The 16,308-nt window shown below is 33.8% G+C and overlaps 1 protein-coding gene across 1 annotated transcript in view; it reads left to right on the top strand.

The window, feature by feature from the left end:
* The window catches only part of CATSPERE (catsper channel auxiliary subunit epsilon), a 239,544-nt gene that overhangs the window by 138,599 nt on the left and 84,637 nt on the right, over positions 1-16,308 (top strand). Inside the window, exon 10 of the mRNA XM_024133633.1 lies at positions 7,324-7,766. Within this exon, the coding sequence (XP_023989401.1) occupies positions 7,324-7,766 (443 nt within the window). The remainder of the gene's footprint in view (positions 1-7,323; positions 7,767-16,308) is intronic.

The following is a 16,308-nucleotide window of genomic DNA, read 5'->3' as shown; positions in this document are numbered from 1 at the left end:
AACAGAATAAAGAAAAAAGAATGAAAAGAAATGAAGACAGCCTAAGAGACCTCTGGGACAACATTAAATGCAACAACATTTGCATTATAGGGGTCCCAGAAGGAGAAGAGAGAGAGAAAGGACCCGAGAAAATATTTGAAGAGATTACAGTCAAAAACTTTCCTAACATGGGAAAGGAAATAGCCACCAAGGTCCAGGAAGCACAGAGAGTCCCATACAGGATAAACCCAAGGAGAAACATGCCGAGGCACTTAGTAATCAAATTGGAAAAAATTAAAGACAAAGAAAAATTATTGAAAGAAGCAAGGGAAAAACGACAAGTTACATAAAAGGGAACTCCCATAAGGTTAACAGCTGATATCTCAGCAGAAACTCTACAAGCCAGAAGGGACTGGCATGTCATGTTTATAGTGATGAAGGAGAAAAACCTACAACCAAGATTACTCTACCCAGCAAGGGCTGAATGGATACAAAAACAAGATCCATATATATGCTGTCCACAAGAGACCCACTTCAGACCTAGGGACACATACAGATGGAAAATGAGGGAATGGAAAAAGATATTCCATGCAAATGGAAATCAAAACAAACCTGGAGTAGCAATACTCATATTAGATAAAATAGACTTTAAAATAAAGAATGTTACAAGAGACAAGGGGGACACTACATAGTGATCAAGGGATCAATCCAAGAAGAAAATATAACAATTATAAATATATATGCACCCAATGTAGGAGCACCTCAATACATAAGGCAACTGCTAACAGCTATAGAAGGAAATCAACAGTAACACAGTAATAGTGGGGGACTTTAACACCTCACACAAATGGACAGATCATCCAAACAGAAAATTAATAAGGAAACACAAGCTTTAAGGACACGATAGACCAGATAGATTTAATTGATATTTATAGGACATTCCATCCAACACAGCAGATTACACTCTCTTCTCAAGTGTGCAAGGAACATCCTCTAGGATAGATCACATCTTGGGTCACAAATCAAGCCTCAGTAAATTTAAGAAAATTGAAAACATATCAAGCATCTTTTCTGATGACACACTATGAGATTAGAAATCAATTACAGGGATAAAAACGTAAAAAACACAAACACATGGAGGCTAAACAATACATTCTTAAATAACCAAGGGATCACTGAAGAAATCAAAGAGGAAATCAAAAAATACCTAGAGACAAATGACAATGAAAACACGATGATCCAAAACCTATGGGATGTGGCAAAAGCGGTTCAAACAGGGAAGTTTATAGCTATACAAGCCTACCTCAAGAAACAAAAAAATTCTCAAATAAACTATCCTTACACCTAAAGGAACTAGAGAAAGAAGAATAAACAAAACCCAAAGTTAACAGAAGGAAAGAAATCTTAAAGGTCAAAGCAGAAATAAATGAAATAGAAAGGAAGAAAACAGTAGCAAAAATCAATAAAACTAAAAGCTGGTTCTTTGAGAAGATAAAATTGATAAACCATTAGCCAGACTCATCAAGAAAAAGAGGGAGAGGACTCAGATCAATAAAATTAGACATGAAAAAGGAGAAGTTACAAAGACAAATCACAAGTAATGAAATTGAAACTGTGATTTAAAATCTTCCAACAAGAAAAATCCAGGACCAGATGTCTTCACAGGTGAATTCTATCAAACATTTAAAGAAGAGCTAACACCCATCCTTCTCAAACTCTTCCAAACAACTGCAGAGGAAGGAACACTCCCAAACTCATTCTATGAGGCCACCATCACCCTGATACCAAAACCAGACAAAGACACTTCAAAAAAAGAAAATTACAGATCAGTATCACTGATGAATATAGATGCAAAAATCCTCAACAAAATACTAGCAAACAGAATCCAACAACACATTAAAAGGATCATACACCATGATGAGGTGGGATTTATCCCAGGGATGCAAGGATTCTTCAATATTCACAAATCAATCAATGTGATACACCATATTAACAAATTGAAGTAGAAAAATCATATGATCATCTCAGTAGATGCAGAAAAAGCTTTTGACGAAATTCAACACTGATTTATGAAAAAAACTCTCCAGAAAGTGGGTGTAGAGGGAACCTACCTCAACATAATAAAGGCCATATATGACAAACCCACAGCCAACATCATTTGCAATGGTGAAAAACTGAAACCATTTCCTCTAAGATCAGGAACAAGGCAAGGATGTCCACTCTCACCACTATTATTTAACACAGTTTTGGAAATCCTAACCACAGCAATCAGAGAAGAAGAAGAAATAAAATGAATACAAATTGGAAAAGAAGAAATAAAACTGTCACTGTCCACAGATGACATACTATACATGGAGAATCCTAAAGATGCCACCAGAAAACTACTAGAGTTAATCAATGAATTTGGTAAAGTTTCAGGATACAAAATTAATGCACAGAAATCTCTTGCATTCTTATCCACTAATGATGAAAAATGTGAAAGAGAAATTATGGAAACACTCCCATTTACCACCGCAACAAAAAGAATAAAATACCCAGGAAGAAACCTACCTAGGGAAACAAAAGACCTGTATGAAGAAAACTATAAGACACTGATGAAAGAAATTAAACATGATACCAACAGGTGGAGAGATATACCATGTTCTTGGATTGGAAGAATCAATATTGTGAAAATGTCTATACACCCAAAGCAATCTACAGATTCAATGCAAACCCTATCAGATTACCAATGGCATTTTTTACAAAACTAGATCAAAAAATATTAAAATTTGTACGGAGACACAAAAGACCCCAAGTAACCAAAGTGGTCTTGAGGGAAAAACATGGAGCTGGAGGAATCAGACTCCCTGACTTAAGACTATACTACAAAGCTACAGTGATCAAGACAATATGGTACTGGCACAAAAGCAGAACTATAGATCAATGGAACAGGATAGAAAGCCCAGAGATAAACCCATGCACCTATGGTCAACTAATCTATGACAAAGGAGGAAAGGATATACAATGGAGAAAAGACAGTCTCTTCAGTAAGTGGTGCTGGGAAAACTGGACAGCTACATGTAAAAGAATGAAATTAGAACACTCCCTAACACCATACAAAAAGATAAACTCAAAATGGATTAGAGACCTAAATGTAAGACCGGACAGTATAAAACTCTTAGAGGAAAGCATAGGAAGAACATTGTTTGACATAAATCACAGCAAGATCTTTTTTGATTCACCTCCTAGAATAATGGAAATAAAAACAAAAATAAACAAATGGGACCTAATGAAACTTAAAAGCTTCTGCACAGCAAAGGAAACCATAAACAAAATGAAAAGACAACCCTACAGAATGGGAGAAAATATTTGCAAACAAGGCGACCGACAAGGAATTAATGTCCAAAATATACAAAGAGTGCATGCAGCTCAATATCAAAAAAAAAAACGCATCATAAAATGGGCAGAAGATCTAAATAGACATTTCTTCAAAGAAGACATATATATGGTGAAAAAGCACATGAAAAATGCTCAACATTGTTAATTACTAGAGAAATGCAAATCAAATCTACAATGAGGTATCACCACACACAGTCAGAATGGCCATCATCAAAAAGTCTACAAACAATAAAATCTGGAGAGGGTGTGGAGAACAGGGAACCCTCCTACGCTGCTGGTGGGAATGTAAATTGGTACAACCACTATGAAGAACAGTATGGAGGTTCCTTAAAAAACTAAAAATAGAATTGCCATATGATCCAGCAATCCCACTCTTGGGCATATATCCAGAGAAAACCATAATTTGAGAAAGATACATGCACCCCAATGTTCACTGCAGCACTATTTACAATAGCCAAGATATGGAAGCAACATAAGTGTCCATCGACAGAGGAATGGACAAAGATGTGGTACACACATATAATGGAATATTACTCAGCCATTAAAAAAATGAAATAATTCCATTTGCAGCAACATGGATGAACCTAGAGATTATCATACTAAGTGAAGTAAGTCAGAGAAAGACAAATATCATATTATATCACTTTTATATGGAATCTTAAAAAGTGATACAAATGAACTTATTTACAAAACAGAAACAGACTCACAGACTTTGAAATCAAACTTATGGTTACCAAAGGGAAAAGATGATGGGAGGGATAAATTAGGAGTTTAGGATTAACATATACACACTACTATATATAAAATAAATAGTCAATAAGGACTATTATATAGCACATGGAACTCTACTCAATATTCTATAATAACCTATATGGGAAAAGAATCTGAAAAAGAATGGAAGTATGTATATGTATAACTAAATCTCTTTGCTGCACACCTGAAACTAACACAATATTGTAAATCAACTATACTCCAATATAAAATCAAAATTAAATTAAAGAAACCACTGTGGAGAATATGCATATATATACATATCTATATATGTACTTGTATGCTTGTACAAGTATTCCTGTAACATAGCTTATTAGATATAGAATTCTTGAGTCAGAGTTCTTAATATTTAAAAAGTTGATAAATCCTTAAAATTGTCAGTCTAAACTCACCCAAAAGTATTTGAAAAATGTATATTTTTATAAAATCTGTTTACTATTTACCCATAGTGTGGAAGAAAAATGTGTAATTCTCATTTTATTGCACATTTTATAACTAGATGTTTTATCTAGTTTTGTATGTTCATTGGTCGTATTTTCTCTGGATTGTCAATTCATACTGTTTAGCTATTTTGCACTGGACTGCTTATTTTCTTATTGATATATTTTTTACTTATAATGTTTATTATCCATTTGTCTTTGACACGTATTGCAAATATTTTCTGTTGTGTGTAATTTCTTGGTGCCTTTTTGCAGGGACTTTGACATTTACAATTTCACGTTTTATGTAGTCAAATTTGTTAGTATTTTTATTTGTGAATTCTTCTGTAATGTCATAATATGAAAGGTCTTTCCAATTATAAAGATATTACCACATATTTTCTTTTTATAATTTAGCATTATAATTTTTATGTTTCAATCTTTAATTCATCTAGAATTATATTTGGTATAAGGAATCTAATTTTATTTTTTATTTCTATTTTTCCTGTGAAACATGGTGTTGCCTTCAAATCAGTCTTCTGTTAAACACCGCTTACCCTACAGATTTGAAATGCCAATTTTATTATGCATTTATTCCTCATGTTAACTGGGTTCAGTTTCTAGGCTATCCCCTTCCCTCATCTAACTCCACAAGATCTATATTGTTTTGATTACTGTAGCTTTAATTGCCAACACACTATATAATTTACTTATCTTATGTTTATTGGCTGTCTTCCCTAAAGGAATAGAAGCTACAAAAGAAAATGATCTTTCAGTTTTTTTACTAATATGTCCCTCCCAAGTATCTAGAACAGTGTGTAGCTATAGTGGGCATTCAATAAATATTGATATTTATTGAATAGATGATTGCATATTTGCAATATCAGGTCTTCCCAACCAGGAATGTTATATCTCTTCATTAATTTTATTTTCTCTAATTAGTCTATTAAAGTCTTTCATCTCTTCTTCAGTCAATTTTAGAAGTTTGTTTATTCCTAGGAAAGCAATCATTTTTTCTAGATTTTCTAATTTATTGGCAAAGGCTTCCCATTTTAATGTTTAAATTTCTTATGTATCTGTAATCATATCTCTTATTTATAATATTGTTTATGTCCCACTCCTTGCTAGTTTGGCTTGCAAGATATCATTTATTTTTTTTAGAATTTTTTGTTTTTGTTTTCCTTTCCTTTGAAAAGAACTCTTTGATTTATCAAATCTACTTTCTTTTTTACTTAATTCCTTAATTTCTGCTTTTGTCATTAATGATGCTTCACTTCTGCTTTTTGCTTGTAATGTTGGTATTCTGTTGCCTGCTTCTTGAGTTAAATAATTATTTCATTTATTTTCAGTTTTTGTTGTTTTCTAAGCATTTAAAACTATGGAAAGCATAATGCTATGAATTTTTCTCTGCATGGCTTTAGCTACGTCCCACAGACTTTTATATATAGTGTTCTTATTCTCATTATTTAAAAAAATAATTCCTAATTTTCATCTTAACTTCATATTTAATCCAAAATTCATTTAATAATGTTTTTAATGAGCAGTGTGATAGGAAAATGGTAGTATGTTGACACTGTTATATTATTAAAGTATTCTGATCCTAAAAAAAAATTGGTATTTCTGATTTAAGAGCTTGATTAGAATATAATTTATGGCAAGTTGTGAAAATGTCACTTAATTATTCATATTCCAAATGTAAGATGCAAACACACAAAGAGCTCTGAACCTCCCTCTTTGAATTCACCTTCTTCCTTTCAACCAGTCCATTCTAAGTGTTGTTTTTGAAAATTAAAGAAAGTAGGGACTGTACACAAAGAGTGTTGTACCTGGAAAGGAAGTTATGAAACCAACTAGTCCAACTGTTCATTTTATACATATGGTTATAGAACCAAACAGGTTAAGAGACTTATTGTCTATGAACCTCTACAACTTAGGCATAATACTCTATTAAGGGAAGAAAGTTAATTATTTTGTATAAAGTGAACCTGAAGAGGTGCTGTCTCCCTCCCACCACCATTTCTTCATCCCAATTGCATTAGCCTACTATGGCTGCCATAGGAAAATACCACAGACTAAGTGGCTTAAACAATAGAAATTTATTTTCTCACGATTCTGGAGGCTAGAAGTCCAAGATCAAGGTGTCATCAAGATTGGTTTCTGACGAAGACTCTCTTGCTGGCTTGAAGACAGTGGCCACCTTCTCATTTTGTCCTCACATAGCCTTTCCTCTTTGTACATGCAGAGAGAGAAAGAGCTCTCTGGTGTATCTTCCTCCCCTGATAAAGACATCAGTCATATTGGATTAGGGCCCCATCCATCTGACCTCATTTAACCTTAATTACCTCCTTAAATACTCTACCTCTAAATACAGTCACAATGAGAGTTAGGGCTTCAACATATGCATTTTGAGGGAACATAATTCAGTCCATAATACAATGCTTCCTAATAATACCATTCCTGTCATGCTCATCCTCATTATTATTTAATGCACTAATTCCAGCTCTTTCTTCTATGTTAATAATGTGATTATAAAAGTGATAGAGTGAATGTGAGGAGAAAGGTATGCAGAAAAGGAAAAAACGTTCTGCTACGAAGTGGGAGAGAAGCTCTCAAACATCTTGTAATGTTATGGGTTTCTGCCTGAACACTCTAATTTTCTCAAAGTATATAAATAATCACTATGAAAGAAATTATTTTGGTTAATAGTGCACTTAAATAAAACAGCATGGATTTATGTCAACATAGAATAACACAAACTTTTCTCTCTTTTTTCCAGATTATTATGGAAATATTGTGGTAAAAATGGAAAATAATGTAATGTTTTATTTCAAGATTAATATTAAAGATGGAGTAAAGCTGCATTTATGGACAAATAGCACAATAAAATCATTAATTTCCTTGAATACATCTGGTAAAATGTATCTCATACATGTTTTTGAAAATGGCACAATACATCCACAGGAATATCCCTTAAAACTGGAAGCACAAAGTATAACTTTCAAAACAAAAGAAAAATGCCCCTACATCGCATTTCATAATGATATTTTTCGTGTTTTTTATCTTTTGGACAAGGGACAAAACCTGTCAGTTTGGGCTCAAATAGTCTATCCAGAAAATATTGGTCTGTATATTATTGTGGAATCATATGGCCCAAAAATATTGGAAGAGAAAAATCAGGTTCACTATGAAATTGCCTCAGGATACTGCACTAAAACCATGGTAAGTTAATATTTTAAAATTCTTTCATTTGATTTTAATAAATGTAAAATTATAATATTAACATTTAAAAGAATGGACTTCCCTCCAAATTTAGCTTTGAAAATGTTGAGAAATATGTAAGTTTTTAATGAATAATGATATGGTAAGTCATTAATTCCTGAGCAACAATTTTTACTTTCAATATCTAGAGCCTCTTTGCCACTTAAAAATACATTCCTGTAGAACTCTTTGTCAATTATATTGTTCATTTCCTTTTTTTACATAGTGCATGACTGCTCTGTAGAGTTCTATCTGCTATCTATTGCACTATAACACCATCCCTAAACCTAATGGCTTCAAACAACAAGTTCTGTGGATCAACAATTTGGGTTACGAGTAGATGGGCAGTTCTGCTGGTTTCATCAAGGTTTATTCATGAGGCTGTGGTCATCTGGTGGCTTGCCTGGGACAAGATAATGTAGGATGGCTTCATTCACATGTCAAATGTTTGGTGCAAGCACTGGCTTGTTAGTATAAGGGGCCTCAGCTGGAGCACTTGTCTCTGCTCCATGTGTCCTCTATCCTCCAGGCTAGACCTGGCTTCTTCACATGGCAGTCTCAGGGCAGTGTTCCAAGATGGTGAAGGCAGAAGCCACAGGACCTTTCAAGGCCTAGGTTTGGCTACATTCTATTCGTCAAAGCAATTCACAAAGCCAGCCCAGATTAACACGATAGGGAAATAGACTCCACTTCTTAATAGAACAGCAAACTTACACTGTAAAGGGACCTACATACAGGAATGGGAGGAATTACTGCAGCCATCTTTGTAAGCAATCTACCATAATAGACATAAATATACTGTGTATATTATTTTGTGTCCTACTTTCCTAGGTAATATTATAGCATAAGCATTTTTACATGTTACTGTAATTTCTTCCCAAATATTGTATATTCTATTCCCCACTCTCCCTTTCTAGGCTCAGCTTTCTTAAACATATACAATAGTGGGCCTCTTAATTGATACAGTGGAATGGAAGTGTTCACTTAATTCCAAAGTAAGTTAAAGTGAAGAATCATTTAAAAAAGGAAAGTGCTATATGTGAAACATTTTACTTTAACTTAAATAGATGAATGTACATTCATTAGTCAATCTTTTAATATAGGACCACAGACTTTGCTTTGAAATTAGTTCACTGATTGGAATTCCTCATCTCCTTTCTTGCACAGTCTTATTCATAAGACATCATCTCTTAGTTCACATTTCAGTTTCTTTAAAATAGCCGGGGGTAGGGGGGACTTAAAGACATTGGCAAAACAACCAAAGTTCTAGATTTTTATAATTTTTTCCCCAGCCTTTTAGTGTTATCTTGCTCATACTTAGCTCAGCAATTTCTTCTGTGACTTGTTTTATCAAAACTTTCCAAAGCAGTTCCAAACTTAGTTTTCAGGGAAAGAGTAACTCTATTTTTACACTGGTATTTAACCAGTCCCTAATATTTAGTTTAATTCCACGATTACAATAATAATGCAATCTGGCATAAACAGGTTTTGAAACAAATAAAGCTGTTTTAGATTTATACACAATTACATGAATAGACCTTAAAACATAGTCTTGAACGAAAAATAGTGTTGAGTAAGAAACTGAGACCTATCAAATGTTACTATGTAACATTTATTAAAATTACAAACAACTACACACAAATCACAAGCAAAAAAGAGTATTGTTCATTTTATAAGAATACAAAGATGGCCAAGGATATATATCAAATAAGTAAAGCATCATACTTGCTTGATATATGTTATGGGTGCCTATTATGAGGGAAGGGAATGGGGGAAGAAGATACAGGGGAAAAGTAAAATACAATAAACAAGACTGGATTGAGCATGTTTCAAGAAAAAAGGAGTATATTTAACTCACTTTTCTGAAGCTGAGGTACTCCCTCCTTCCAGAACAAAAACAAAGATTTACACTTTTCTTCAGCACGGTGCAACTTTCTTTGATTATCTAGCTCCAATATCTGCATACACTCTCATAGGTTTCCTTTCCAAGAATTGCATGTATAATGTATATTTGTCCACTTGCAATTCAACCCTTCAAAATACTAGTTACCAATCAAAATATACAAAGGACTATGAAACATTAAAATTTTCATGTTTTAGTGTATTTTTTATTTATGTTAATATATTCTTCAGCTCTGTTTGGTTCTTTTTTATATTTTCTAACTCTTTATTAAACTTCTCACTTTGTTCATCCATTCTTCTCCTGAGTTCATTGAGCATCTTTGTGATCATTACCTTGAACTGTTTATTGGGTAGATTTCTTACCTCCATTTCACTTAATTTTTCTTCCTGGGTTTTATTCTGTTCCTTCATTTGAAACATATTCCTTAGTCACCTCATTTTGCCTAATTCTCTGTGTTTATATGTATTAAGTACATTGGTTACATTTCCCAATCTTGGAGAAGTGGCTTTATGTAGGAGATGTCCTATGGGGACCAAGCAGTACACTCCCACCTGGTCACCCGAGCTCTATGATCTAGGGTTGCCACTGTGTGGGCTGAGTGGGCCCTTTTGTTGTGGTGGGGCTGCCTGTGAGTATACTGGTAGGTGGGGGCTGGCCCCCACCTGGTTGGCTGCCAGGTCCTTCTTCCCGCTGAGGCTGCTTGTGGACAGGGCCAGGTCCTGACATAGTTGGCTGTACTGTCCAGGGAGTACCAAGGCTGATGCCATCCTGCTGATGGTGGGGCTGAGTCCCATGATGGCTGGCTGGGAGGGTGGGGGGGGGCGCTGTGGATGATGCCATCCACTGGTGGCTGGTAAGCCCCCAGAATAGGCTAGAGGGAGGACTCCAGAAGAGCACTTGCCAGCACCAATGTCCTTGTGGTAGAACCAGCTCCCCAAAATGGCTGCCACCAGAGTCTATGTTCCCAGAGGGAGTCCCAGTTGCCCCCTGCCCCTCCAGGAGTCTCTTCAAGTTCAGCAAATGGGTCTGACCCTAGTTCCTTTTAAATTACTGCCTCTGTGCTAGGACTAGGAATGTGTGAGATTTTGTGCATGCCCTTTAAGAGCAGAGTCACAATCCCTGCTGACCTTCAAAGCCTGCCATTCTGGGAACTCTTCTTCCTGGTGCAGAACCCTCGGCTGAGGAGCCCAATGTACGGACACACCCCCCTCCTTGGAGAGAACCTCTGCAATTGTGATTATCTTCCATTTTTTGGTTGCTGACCCAGGGATGTGGGTCTTGACTATACTAAATCTCCATTCTTCTTACCCCTCTCATTGTGGTTCCTTCTTTGGTTGTGGAAAATCTTTTCTGCCGGTCTTCAGGTCATTATCATCAATAGTTGCTCTGTAAATAGTTGTAATTTTGGTGTGCCTATAAAATGAGGTGAGCTTAGCGTCTTTCTACTCCAACATCTTGTCCACTCTCCCAAATTTGCATTTTTTAATAAACTATTGGCTCTATCATTTACTAGCTGATGACAATGAGCAAGTTTTTAAATCTTTGATGTTGATGACGATGATGATGATGATGCTAGTATTTACTTTACTTATGAGGATTAAATGAGTTAATATATGTATGTAAAGGGCTTAGAAGAACACCTGGCACATAATAAGCACTATATGTATGTGTTACTACTACAACTATCACCACTTCTGCTGTTTCTACTACTACTACCACCACCACAATATTTCATCATTTCTAAGCCACAGTTTTCTAGTTTTTTTTAAACATTTAACATCTTTGAAATTGGGATGAGTCTTACCTATGATAGCATCTTAGATTTGATGAACTATAGTGGTATTAGAATGTTATAATTATTGGCCACTATGGTGCTAAGCTTCATAAGTAATCATTAATTTTTGAAGAAAAAACTGAGTATGACACCCATAACAAAAGTGGATAACTAATTTTTTAAAGTTTTTAATGCTATTAGCTGGTTTCATAATGATATTTATACCAGAAGTTAGTTTTGAAATTTTGAAAATTATTTCTGAATATCTTAATTGACCTAAATTCTTTTTTTAATATTGAGGTATAATCGATATGTAACATTTTATTGGTTTCAGTTGTACAAGATAATGATTCAATATTTGTATATTTTATAAAATGATCACCACATTACGTCTAGTTAAGATCCATCACCACACATAATTACAAATTTTTTTGTGTGATGAGAATTTTAAGATCTACTATTTTAGCAACTTTCAAATTGCAATATTATTCACTATAGTTACCATGCTGTACACTATATTCTCATGACATTTCTTTTTTAACTGCTAATTTGTACCTGTTACCACCTTTATCCATTTCACCCATCCCCCACTCCTGGCAATGATCAATCTGTTCTCTGTATCTATGAGGTCATGGGGGTATTGGTTTTGGTTTTGATTCCACATATAAATGAGATCATATGATATTTGTCTTTCACTGTCTGACTTATTTCACTTAGCATAATGCCCTTTAGGTCCATCAGTGTTGTCACAAATGACAGGATTTCCTTCTCTTTTATAGCTGAAAAATATTCCATTGTATATATACTTACCACATCTTCTTTATCTATTTATCCATCGAAGGATACTTAGGTTGCTTCCATGTCTCTGCTATTATAAACAATGCTGCAGTGAACATGGAGGTGCATATATTTTTTCAAATTAGTGTTTTTGCTTCCTTTGGATAAATACCCAGAAGTGGAATTGCTGGATCATATGGTAGTTCTATTTTTAATATTTTGAGGAACCTGCATACTGTTTTCCATAGTAGCTGCCCCAGTTTACATTTCCACCAACAATTCATGGTTCCCTTTTCTCCAAATCCTCATTACAAGATAACACTTCTGATCTCTTGTCCTTTTAATAATAGTCATTTAACAGGTGTGAGGTGAGATCTAATTGTGGTTTTGATTTGCATTCCTGTGATGTTGTACCTGTTTTCATGTATCTGTTGGCCATACATATGTCTCCTTTGGAAAAATGTTTATTCAGATCCTCTGCACATTTTTAAATCAGATTTTTTGTTTTCTTGCTCTTGAGTTGTTGGAGTTCCTTATATATTTTGGATATTAACATCTTATTAGATGTATGGTTCGTAACTATTTTCTCCCAATCACTAGGTTTTCTTTTCATTTTGTTGACAGTTTTCTTTGTTGTGCAGAAGCTTTTTAGTTTGATGCAGTTCCTCTTGTTTATTTTTACTTTTGTTGCCTTTGCTTTTGGTATCAAATCCAAAAATTTTGCCAAGACCAATTCCAAGGAGCTTACCACCTATGTTTTCTTCTAGGAGTTTCAGGGTATCAGATCTTACATTCAAGTCTATAATCTCATTTTGAGTTGATTTTTGTATATGGTGTGAGACAGAGGTTCAGTTTCATTCTTTTGCAGGTGGCTATTCATTTTTCCCAACATGATTTACTGAAGAAACTATCCTTTCCTCATTGTATGTTCTTGGCTTCTTTGTAATAAATTCATTGGCTACATATACATAGGTTTTAATTCTGGATTTTCTATTCTGTGCCACTAATCAATTGGTCTGTTTTTATGCTTATGCTATACTGTTTTGATTACCACAGCTTTGTAATGTAGTTTGACTCCAGCTTTGTTCCTCTTTCTCAAGACCATTTTGACTATTCAGGGTCTTTTTTTGGCTCCATACAAACTTTAGGATTGTTTATTCTATTACTATGAAAAATGCCATTGAAATTTTGATAGAGATTGCATTAAATCTGTATATAGCTTGAGTAGTATGGACATTTTAACAATATTAATTCTTCCAATCCATGAACATGTAGAATCTTTCCATTTATTTGTGTCTTCAATTTCCTTCTTCAATATTGTATAGTTTAAAGTGTATGGGTCTTTCACCTCCTGAGTTAAGTTTATCCGTATGCATTTTATTCTTTTTGGTGCAACTGTAAATGGAATTGTTTTCTTAATTTCTCTTTCTGGCAGTCCCTTATTAGTGCATAGAAATGCAACAGATTTTTATATATTGATCTTGTATCCTGCACCTTTACTGATTTGTTTTAGGGTGGAGTCTTTAGGGAGTCTTTAGGGCTTTTTACATATAATATCATGTCATCTGTAAGTCGTGACAGCTTTACTTCTTCCTTTTTAATTTGGATGCCTTTTATTTCTTTTTCTTGCCAAATTGTTCTGGCTAGAACTTGAATAAAAGTGGTGACTATGGACATTATTGTCTTGGTCCTTATCTTAGAGGAAAACTTCCAGCTTTTCACCATTGAGTATGTTGTTAGGTATAGGGTTGTCATATATGGCCTTTATTATGTTGAGGTATTTTCCTCTCTACACACTTTGTTGAGAGTTTTATCATAAATGGATGTTGAATCTTGTCAAATGCTTTTCTGCATCTATTGAGATGATCATATTATTTTTATCCTTCATTTTGTTAATGTGCTATATCACATTGATTGATTTGTGCATGTTGAAATATCTGTGCATCCCTGGAATAAATTCCACTTGATCATGATGTATAATCCTTTTAATGTACTGTTGAATTTATCTTCCCAAATTTTGTTGAGAATTTTTGCATCTATGTTCATCAGGAATATTGACCTGTAATATCCTTTTCTGGTGGCATCTTTGTCTGGCTTTGGTATCAGTGTAATGCTGGCATTGTAAAATTAGTTTGGAAATGTTCCCTCTTCTATATTTTTGGAAGAATTTGAGAAGGATTGGCATTAATTCTTCTTTAAATATTGGTATAATTCACTAGTGAAGCCATTCTCGTCATGGACTTAAGTTTTTCTGGAGGTTTTTGATTACTGATTCAGTCTCCTCACTAGTAATTTGTCTGTTCAGATTTTCTACTTCTCAATGATTCAGTCTGGTAGGTTGCATGTTTCTAGGAATTTATCCATTTCTTCTAAGTTGTCCAATTTGTTAGCATATAATTTTTCATAGTAGTCTCTTAAGATCATTTTTATGTCTGTAGTATCAATTGTAATGTCTTCTCTTTCATATCTGTTTTTATTTATTTGAGTCCTCTCTCTCTTTTTTGTCAGTGAGTCTAGCTAAAGGTTTGTAAATACTATTCATATTAAAAACAAAAGCTCTTAGTTTCACTGATCTTTTCCATTGTTTTTTCAGTCTCTAATTATTTATTTCTGCTCTGATTTTTGGTATTTGGTATTTCCTTCCTTCTACTGACTAGGGCTTTGTTTATTCTTCTTTTTCTAATTCTTCAAGGTGTAAAATTAGATTTTTTTGTTAATATTTCTTATTTCTTGATGTAGGCCATTTATCACAATGAGCTTCCCTCTTAGAACTGCTTTCGCTGCATCCCATAAATTTTGGTATGTTGGGTTTCCATTTTCATTTGTCTCAAAGTATTTTTTGATTTCTTCTTTGACCCATTGTTTGTTCAGCAGAATGTTTAATATCTAAATATTTGTGAATTTTCCAGTTTTCTTCTTATAATTGCTTTCTAGCTTCATACCACATGATCAGAAAAGATGTTTAATATGATTTCAATCTTCTTAAATTTATTAGGACTTGTTTTGTGGCCTAACATATAATCTATCCTAGAGAATATTTCATGTGCACTTGAGAGGAATATATATTCTGTTGCTTTTGGATGGAATGTTCTGGATATATTTGTTAAGACATTCGGTATAATGTGTTGTTTAAGGCCAATGTTTCCTTATTGATTTTCTGTCTGGAATGTCTATTGATGAAAGTAGGGAATTAAAGTCCCTTACTATTATTGTATTGCTGTCTATTTCTCATTTTAGCTCTGTTAATATTTGCTTTATATATGCAGGCTCCTATGTTGTGTGCATGTGTTATATCATGTTGGATTGACCCCTTTATCATTATATAATGACCTTCTTTGTCTATATTATAATCTTTGTTTTAAAGTCTATTTTGTCTGATAACTATAGCTACCCCAGTTTTCTTTTGATTTCCATTTTCATAAAATATTTTTTCCATCCCTTCAATTTCAATCTGTGTGTAATTTTACATCTGAAGTGAATCTCTTGTAGACAGCATACAGAAGGGTTGTTTTCTTTTATCCATTTAGCCACTCTATGTCTTTTAATTAGAGAATTTAATCCATTTATATTTAAATTATTGATAGGTATGTACTTATTGCCATTTTGTTAATTGTTTCTGGCTGTTTTGTAGTTCTTCTGTGCTCCTTTTGTCTTCTCTGATCTCTTCCTTTCTGGTTTAATGACTTTTTTAGTGGTTTGCTTTGATTCATTTCTTTTATCTTATCTGTATCTCCTATAAGTTTTTCCTTTATGGTTACCATGTGGCTTACATATAAAACATATTACTTATATTTATAATAGTCTATTTTAAGTTGATAACAACTTAAATTTGATCATAGTCTAAAGCTCTACATTTTTATTCCCCCTCCCATGTTTTACATTTTGATGTCACAATTTACATCTTTTTATCTTGTGTGTCTATGAACAAATTATTGTAGTTATTTTTACTATTTTGTCTTTAACTCTCATACTAGCTTCATAAGTGATTAACTCACCATGTCCGCATATTAGATTATTCTGAATTTTACTATATATTTACCTTTACCACT

This window comes from Physeter macrocephalus, chromosome 4, assembly GCF_002837175.3.
Source record: "Physeter macrocephalus isolate SW-GA chromosome 4, ASM283717v5, whole genome shotgun sequence".
In the NCBI taxonomy this organism is placed as follows: domain Eukaryota; kingdom Metazoa; phylum Chordata; class Mammalia; order Artiodactyla; family Physeteridae; genus Physeter; species Physeter macrocephalus.
The sequence above is the reverse complement of the archived record's forward strand: the minus strand, read 5'-3'. Positions and strand labels throughout refer to the sequence as shown.